The sequence below is a fragment of the Somniosus microcephalus genome, chromosome 8 (assembly GCF_052327205.1).
Source record: "Somniosus microcephalus isolate GS21.2 chromosome 8, FLI_Smic_1.0, whole genome shotgun sequence".
NCBI lineage: Eukaryota > Metazoa > Chordata > Chondrichthyes > Squaliformes > Somniosidae > Somniosus > Somniosus microcephalus.
In genome coordinates, this window is record NC_140994.1 from 266,705,329 (window position 1) to 266,714,485 (window position 9,157).

Consider the following 9,157-nt stretch of genomic DNA (forward strand, 5'->3'; position numbering starts at 1 on the left):
GGCTCTGTAGCTCTCACCCCCCCCGCCCCCGCCACCTCTCTCTCACTGCATCCCTTTATTTTAGATATATTGGCATGATTCCTAGCCAGCGCTGATGAGAATGAATGTCTTGGTCGATGCTGATGAACAGTATCAGGTGGTTCAGAGTCAGACTGAAATGAGATCACAGAGGTAGCAATCGGCTGTACAGCACAAGCCCAGCTTTGTACAGCCCACATATACCAAGGGAGGCTGTTTCAATTCAACACAAAGAAAATACTTTGATCAATCAGATCAGGCAGACACACACACACACGCACACAAAGAAAGAAAAGGCGTCTTGTTTTACCGCTCCATCCATTAATTTTCTTCTGTCCCAGCCGTGTTGATGGTTGCAGAAATAAGGCACCCTCGCCCAGAGTTCCTTCATAATCTCAGCCGTGGCTCAGCGGGGCAAGCGCTCTCGCCTCCCGAGTCAGGAGGCCGTGGGTTCAAGTCCCCCTCCAGGGACGCGAGCCCAGAATCCCAGGCTGACACTTCAGCGCTGACTGCAAACCCTAAAAGATCCCAGGGCACTATTTTGAAGAGGAGCAGGGGGAGTTCTGCCCGGTGTCCTGGGCCATAGTTAGCCCTCAACCAACATCACTGAAACCAAGCATCTGGCCGGCCGTCTCCATGTTGTTTGTGGGATCTTGCTGTGCGCAAATTGGCTGCTGCGTTTCCCTACATTACAGGAAACGTTGGTTTATCCGGAGGTTGTATGTCCGGAAACCTCAATCTAATGGCAGAAATCAGCAGCCGTTTTGGTTAGGTTTTTTTTCTTCTCCTAGCATTTTTTTTTTTTTTTTTTTTATAAAAACAGCCAGGCTCTGGAAAGCGTCTCTGTAGCTTAGCAACAGCTTCAGAGACGCTTCCAAGTGTTTACAAGCTGTTGCTAAGCAACAGTGTTTGTTGTCAGATACGGAGATGAAAACCTCCGTGTCCTTCAACATTAGCGCTGGTCTATCCGGAAGTTTTGATAGATCGGCAGTAGCTCGGTCCCGTCGGTGCCGGATATCGCGAAGTTTCCTGTACAACAAAGAGTGCTCCATTGGCTGTGATGTAAAAAGAGTACTGAGTGCTTGGTTTGAGTATAAAACAAGGCTTTAATCAACTGTTTCACAACCATGAGATTCTAGTTACATCACTAGTTCCTGGTTACAGAAACATCCTGAGCAAGCTGGGCCCATGCCCGAGTATTTATACTCCTTGGACGGCACCACCAGCTGGCCGCCCAGTGTTACTTCATGAGTCATGAGAAGATTCATGACAGGTTGTAAAGCGCTTTAGAAGGTCCTGAGGTTGTGAAAGGCACTGGAGAAATGCAAATCTTGTTTTAAAATACTCATAGGTTGGTGGGCCCAACATCACTGCATTCTTGCAGCATAAAAACAGTGTGAAAAAAGCCTGCACTTTAATTCACAAATATTCGCAGCCAGGGTTGCAGAAATGTGCAGCACACAAGGAGCTGTCACGGTGGGACCATTCAGCCGACAGCAGGCCCACAGGTCTCTTCGACGGCGGACGTGCAGTTGCAGTTCTTTCCCCATCAGCTGCACCTGCAAAGGAGCCAACCGCAGCAGAAACGCAGGTCCACGAGCGGACGCCGGCCGGGTTATTGCCGCCTGCTCCAGTGCATTAAATGCGCAGAGACGATCCAAGCCGATTGCAGCCTTCATATTAAGCAGTTGCCACCGGGCACACAGGTAGTAACGCATCCAAAACTCGGCTGCCCCCGTGTCCTGACTCGCACCGAGTCCCACTCACCCATCACCCCCTGTGCTCGCTGACCTACACTGGCTCCCGGTCCGGCAACACCTCGATTTTAAAATTCTCATCCTTGTTTTCAAATCCCTCCATGGCCTCGCACCCCTCCCTCCTATCTCTGTTACGTCCTCCAGCCCCACCCCCGAGATCTATGCGCTTCTCCAATTCTGGCCTATTGAGCATCCTCGATTTTCATTACTCCACCATTGTCGGCACCCAAGGCCCCAGACTCTGGAATTCCCTCCCTAAACCTCTCTGCCTCGCTCTCCTCCTTTAAGACGCTCCTTAAAACCTACCTCTGGTCACCTGTCCTTATGTGGCTCGGTGTCAAATTTTGTTTGATAATGCTTCTGCGAAGCGCCTTGGAACGTTTTACTATGTTAAAGGTGCTAGATAAATGCAAGTTACATAGAAACATAGAACATAGGAGCAGGAGTAGGCCATTCGGCCCCTCGAGCCTGTTCTGCCATTTAATGAGATCATGGCTGATCATCCAAATTCAGTACCCTGTCCCTGCCTTCTCCCCATATCCCTTGATCCCTTTAGCCTTAAGAAATATATCTAACTCCTTCTTGAGTATATTTAATGAATTGGCCTCAACTGCCTTCTGTGGTAGAGAATTCCACAGGTTCACCACGCTCTGGGTGAAGAAATTCCTCCTCATCTCAGTCCTAAATGGCTTACCCCTTATCCTTAGACTGTGACCCCTGGTTCTGGACTCCCCCGCCATCGGGAACATCCTTCCTGCATCTAGTCTGTCTAGTCCTGTTAGAATGTTATAAGTTTCAATGAGATCCCCTCTCATTCTTCTAAACTCCAGCGAGTATAAGCCTAATCGACCCAATCTCTCCTCATACGTCATTCTTGCCATCCCAGGTATCAGTCTGGTGAATCTTCGCTCCACTCCCTCCATGGCAAGAACATCCTTCCTCAGATAAGGCGACCAAAACTGCACACAATACTCAAGGTGTGGTCTCACCAAGGCCCTGTACAACTGCAGCAAGACATCCTTACTCCTGTACTCGAATCCTCTTGCTATGAAGGCCAACATACCATTTGCCTTCTTAACCGCCTGCTGCACCTGCATGCTTACCTTCAGCGACTGATGCACAAGGATGCCCAGGTCCCGTTGCACTTCCCCTTCTCCCAATCTATTGCCATTCAGATAATAATCTGCCTTCCTGTTTTTGCCACTGAAGTGGATAACCTCGCATTTATCCACATTATACAGGAAACTTTGGTTTATCCGGAGGTTGTATGTCCGGAATACTCGATCTAACGGCAAAAATCAGGATCCGTTTTCTGTAAGTTTTTTAGATCTCGTTCTTTTTTTTTCCCCAGTCAGCCACTGCAAGGTCTGTAGCTATAGCAACAGCTTCAGCTAGAGACGCTTACAGCTGCAGACAACTCTTTAGAAGCTGTTGCTAAGCAACAGTGTTTGTTGTCAGATACGGAGATGAAAACCTCCGTATGCTTCAACATTAACTTTGTATGTCCGGCAGTTTTGATAGATCGGCAACACGCCGGTCCCGTCGGTGCCGGATAACACAAAGTTTCCTGTACTGCATTTGCCATGCATCTGCCCAATCACCCAACCTGTTATTGTCGTGCGCGTTGTACTAGCCCCGAAATAGGGATTTAAAAAGAAAAAGCAAAAGAATAAAAGTGCCTACACACGGTTATACAAAGCTTCCTGTTCTGGCTCAGCTCCCAACAAATCCTACTAATGCCTTAATGTCCTTATTAGCAACTGTTTATTTATCTAATAAGCCTTAGAGCTGCTTATCTGTAACTTTATCCGCTGCGGATTCCTCTCCTGCACTCCCTACAGGTTGTGCGTCCAATCATTGTTGCTCACTGTGCCTCATCCTCTCTTCTCGGATCCTTAAAACAATACTCCAATAGCTCCCATCCATCAAGACCATGGGATAATCAACGGACGGTGAAACATCTAAAAAGGGACAAGGTCAGTGTCCGAGGTTTTTCTCTCCCTTTCAAAACAACCGTCGTCCCTCCTCCTCATACAAAGCCACGCTCAACCTCTCTGTCCTTGCAAACTAAACCCCCTACCCCTCCAACTACCTCTTTCCTCTGTAAAGTCCTTGAAGGTGTTGTCGTCTCACCAGATCAGTGGCGTCACCTGCTCTGGTGATTCAGGCAGAGCCCACGGTCTTATTGAAGGTCAGTAACCTGGGGCCAACATTTCTCCTTCAGCCAAACACCACCAAAAAAAACAGATCAACTCATACTCTTGTTTCTGTTGGGGGCATCTTCTTATAGAATCTTACCGCACAGAAAGAGGCCATTCGGCCCATCGTGCCTGTGCCGGCTCTTTGAAAGAGCTCTCCAATTAGTCCCACTGCCCTGCTCTTTCCCCATGGCCCTGCAAATCAATTCCCTTTTGAAAGCCACTACTGAATCCTCTTCCACCGCCCTTTCAGACAGCGCGTTCCAGATCATAACTCACGGCATTAAAAAAAATTCTCATCTCCCCCGCCATCATGTTGTGCTGAAAATGGCCCATGTGTCTGTCTATATAAAATAGCAATCATTCCACTTCAAGGTAAATCACTGCACATGAAGTGTTTTGAGACACAAGGCTCTTCATTAGCTCCTGTCTAATTGAGGACGCTTCCCCAAAATGTGCAAACGATGGATTGTAAATCGAGGAAAGTCAAATAAATGAGAATGCCTGTGCTCACCTCCCACAGCGAGAACACTCAGATTACCATTAATCACCTACTGCTGAGTTACAGTCACTGTGCGCGAGGCTTTAAGACGGTGCAGCAGAAATCTGAATGCAAATGACTTTAGGGAGTCTGCTGCTGACTTGACTTACAAACATCCGTCACATCACGGATAGTAATGCATTAAAAAAAAAATCACTCAACTCTCAACAGGTTTCCCCCAATGAACGATTCTGTTGCTGCTGACAGATGACTGGAGACTGCCATTTCCTCGTTCCCTTCCTCTCCCGCTTTGGAGTTTGACTCCATGGATTCAGGACTCCCTCCGATTAAACAGGTTAGGGATGACCAGGGGGGTGGGGGTCGGGTCACAACTTTCACCCAGAGAGTGGTGAACCTGTGGAATTCTCTACCACAGAAGGCAGTAGAGGCCAATTCATTAAATATATTCAAGAAGGAGTTGGATATATTTCTTAAGGCTAAAGGGAGCAAGGGATATGGGGAGAAGGCAGGGACAGGGCACTGAGTTTGGATGATCAGCCATGATCACATTGAATGGCGGAGCAGGCTCGAGGGGCCGAATGGCCTACTCCTGCTCCTATCTTCTATGTTGTGCAAGGCCAGATCTAGGTTAGGTGTCAGGAGGTGGTACTTTTCCCAGAGTATACTGGACCTCTGGACAGGCTGCCTTCTCGTGCGGTGGACACTGATCCGCTGAATTCCTTCAAGCGAGAGTGGGATCTGTTTCTAGCTGGGCCGGACATCACCTCTTGCAGCAGGATAGGTACCACAGGGAATTCAGGGCCCGAGTGATCTCCTGGACTTGTTTCGATCGCCCAGGTGGGTCGGAGAGGAATTGCCAAGAGTTTTGTCCCCCCCACCCCCCCACCAAATTGGCCTGGGTTTTTAAACTGGTTGTTCACCTCTCCCAGGAGATGACACGGCTTCGGGTGGGATGGGGAGTGAATATATTGCGATGATACACAAGGTATCGCAATTGCGTGGGACATGCTGGGTGGACCAGAGGGCCTGTTCCTGTCAGTCATTGTTCGTATGTTCGTATGTTAACTCATTCAAATGCCCATTCTTCACGGACGAACCTAGACAAGTATCGGCAGCCTGATCAACACCTTGTGCCAGGCTGTGGGGGCCGGGGGCGGAGGGGGAAGAGGGGTTGGCGAGTGGGAAGGTATCACAGCCGAGCTCAATCCTATCCTCACCCGACGTCCACACATTCGGGATTTCGAGTGGTCACTGGGAACAGATACGCCAGGAAGCAGGAATGCCGGCTGATTTCTCACTCCACCTGTTAGTGCCCACAGTTAGTGCTGGGCCATTTAGGAGAAGCACTTTTTCCACACACAAAGGGTAGTGGAAATCTGGAATTCCCTTCCTCAAAAGGCTGTGGATGCTGGGAGTCAATTGAGATTTTTAAGGTAGCCTGAGGTCAATGGATTTTTGTTGGGTAGGGGTACAAGGGATGGATTAAAGGTGGGTAAATGGAGTTGAGGTACAGATCAGCCAGGCTCGAGGGGCTGAATGGTCTACTCCTGCTCCAATGTTTCCACATACACAGATGCCTGCTATAGTAATCCAAATATAGCCCAGATCAGATTAGCTGCATCAACACCAACCATTGATAGCAATTTATAAGCTTCATTTTAAGTTAGGTTTCAGTTATTATTCATTCTCGATATGTGGGTGTCGCTGGCAAGGCCACCATTTATTGCCCATCCCTAGTTGCCCTCAAGATGGTGGTGGTGAGCCACCTTCTTGAACCGCTGCAGTCCGTGTGGTGAAGGTACTCCCACAGCGCTGTTAGGGAGGGAGTTCCAGGATTTTGACCCAGCGACGATGAAGGATCGGCGATATATTTCCAAATCAGGATGATGTGTGACTTGGAGGGGAACTTGGAGGTAGTGGTGTTCCCATGCGCCTGCTGCCCTTGTCCTTCTAGGTGGACGAGGTCGCGGGTTTGGGAGGTGCTGCAGTGCATCTTGTAGATGGTACACACTGCAGCCACGGTACGCTGGTGGTGGAGGGAGTGAATGTTTAAGGTGGTGGATGGGGTGCCAATCAAGCGGGCTGCTTTGTCCTGGATGGTGTTGAGCTTCTTGAGTGTTGTTGGAGCTGCACTCATCCAGGCAAGTGGAGAGTATTCCATCACACTCCTGACTTATGCCAGAACTCGCTGCTCTTCTTGAAATTATGCCACAGAACGTTTAATATTAATAGAAACATAGAAGATAGGAGCAGGAGTAGGCCATTCGGCCCCTTGAGCCTGCTTCGCCATTTAATGAGATCATGGCTGATCATCCAAATTCAGTACCCTGTCCCTGCTTTCTCCCCATATCCCTTGATCCCTTTAGCCTTAAGAAATATATCTAACTCCTTCTTGAATATATTTAATGAATTGGCCTCAACTGCCTTCTGTGGTAGAGAATTCCACAGGTTCACCACTCTCTGGGTGAAGAAATTCCTCCTCATCTCTGTCCTAAATGGCTTACCTCTCATCGTTAGACTGTGACCCCTGGTTCTGGACTCCTCCGCCATCGGGAACATCCTTCCTGCATCTAGTCTGTCTAGTCCTGTTAGAATTTTATAAGTTTCAATGAGGTCCCCTCTCATTCTTCTAAACTCCAGCGAGTATAAGCCCAATCGACCCAATCTCTCCTCATACGTCATTCCTGCCATCCCAGGTATCAGTCTGGTGAATCTTCGCTGCACTCCCTCCATGGCAAGAACAGCCTTCCTCAGATAAGGCGACCAAAACTGCACACAATACTCAAGGTGTGGTCTCACCAAGGCCCTGTACAACTGCAGCAAGACATCCTTGTTCCTGTACTCGAATCCTCTCACTACAAAGGCCAACATACCATTTGCCTTCTTTACCACCTGCTGCACCTGCGTGCTTACCTTCAGCGACTGGTGCACAAGGACAATTGAACATTTATTATCTTGGTTAAATGTCTAACATGCGTAGAAATCTGTCGCTTGTGGTCAAGAATCTCAAAACGAAGCTACTGAGAAAGCCATGCAGATGGAGTTTCTGCTCACCCAGTCGGAGGTGCACACACTTCGCCTACTTCACACTGCACTTACCCCAAGCCCAGCAACGTTAGGCGGTGATCGGCAACAGACAAGGCTCAGGGGACCGATGGGCAGTGGAAACTGCTGGAATTTAACAGCCGAAACCATGCAGCTCGTCCGGACATTGCCCCAGTAACCTTTCCGCTTCTTGACAGGGTAGATGCCGGGAAGATGTTTCCCCCTGGCTGTGGAGTTTAGAACCGGGGTCACAGTCTCAGGATAGGGGGTCGGCCATTTAGGACTGAGAGGAGGTGAAATTTCTTCACTCAGAGGGTTGTGAATCTTTGGAATTCTCTACCCCCAGAGGGCTGTGGATGCTCAGTCGTTGAGTATATTCAAGGCTGAGATCGATAGATTTTTGGATACTAAAGGAACCAAGGGATATGGGGATAGTGCAGGAAAGTGGAGATGAGGTAGAAGGTCAGCCATGATCTTATTGAATGGCAGAGAAATGAAAGACTTGCATTTCAATAGCGTCTTTCACGACCACCGGACGACTCAAAGCGCTTTACAGCCAATGAAGTACTTTTGAAGTGGAGTCACTGTTGTAATGTGGGAGCAGGCTCGAATGGCCCAACTCCAGCTCCTAATTTTTATGTTCTTGCCCAGCTAAGGCCGCCCTTCCCATTCGGAAAGCTAGTGGGTAGGGCTACCCGTCTGAAGAGGGTAGACATTTTGAGGGCGAGAAGGGCCGCTTTGGTGAGGTAGCAGAGGGTTGCTGGTATCAGCGTAAACTGTGCCCCAAAGACACCCTTCAGGAGAGGAGAGCTAATAAACAGGGTGGGGGGGGTGAAAGAGAGAAAACATCTGGCTCTATAAACTACACCATTGTTCCACTTACTGCATCTTTTTCTGGGTTACAGACTTTAACCCACAGAATGTGGTCCAGCAGCCAATCAATTGGCTTGTCCTTGTAGAACATCAGAATAAACTCCACAATCAGACTTAGATCCAGTGACTTGAACATTTTTCCTAGAGAAAATAAAACCAAAATACTGTTAATATCTATTATTAAATATTTAGTGCCGACAAGTGGCATCAAATATGCAATGCCAGTTTCTTTTGGGACAGTGTAACTTTCACCCGTGCCGTGCGATATTGAGAATAAGTCCATGATTAGAGAGCCGGGTAGACACCACTGACCCCTCTCAGGTGCGCTCCGTGCGCACTGATCCCAAGCTCGCGCGCAGTTAAATTGAAAAGCCGCGCAGAGGGCTGGACAGTAGCTGGGGTGGGGGTGGGGGCCCAACAAACAACGGCCCTGGGAAGCCAGACAGACTCGATCGCGAGCCATGTGACCTCAGAGCCAATCGCAATTGCAGCTCTTGAAGTGTGTTTCGATGGGAGGGGTTTGGTTTCCCCCCTTGAACTTTGACCTTCCAGCTGGACAGCGGGAGCAGCCCCACCCGCCGCGGCGCTCTCATCCTTCGCCTTTCAGCGCCGACTCGCGGGATACTGGAGCCGCGCACGCGCAGTACCCAGCTGGACCACACGCTCGTCAACTCCATTCGGAGAGCAGGGCATCCGTTGGTGGCCGATGTGGCGGGGGGGGAAGAGCGAGGATCGATAGAGGAGAGAGAGAGAGAGACTGGGGG

The 9,157-nt window shown here is 49.2% G+C and overlaps 1 protein-coding gene across 1 annotated transcript in view; it reads right to left on the reverse strand.

Annotated features, from left to right (window-relative positions):
- mgat4b (alpha-1,3-mannosyl-glycoprotein 4-beta-N-acetylglucosaminyltransferase B) overlaps positions 1-9,157 on the reverse strand; it is a 373,057-nt gene that overhangs the window by 40,744 nt on the left and 323,156 nt on the right. The window contains exon 9 of the mRNA XM_085996041.1: positions 8,404-8,534. Coding sequence (XP_085852167.1) covers positions 8,404-8,534 — 131 coding nt within the window. The remainder of the gene's footprint in view (positions 1-8,403; positions 8,535-9,157) is intronic.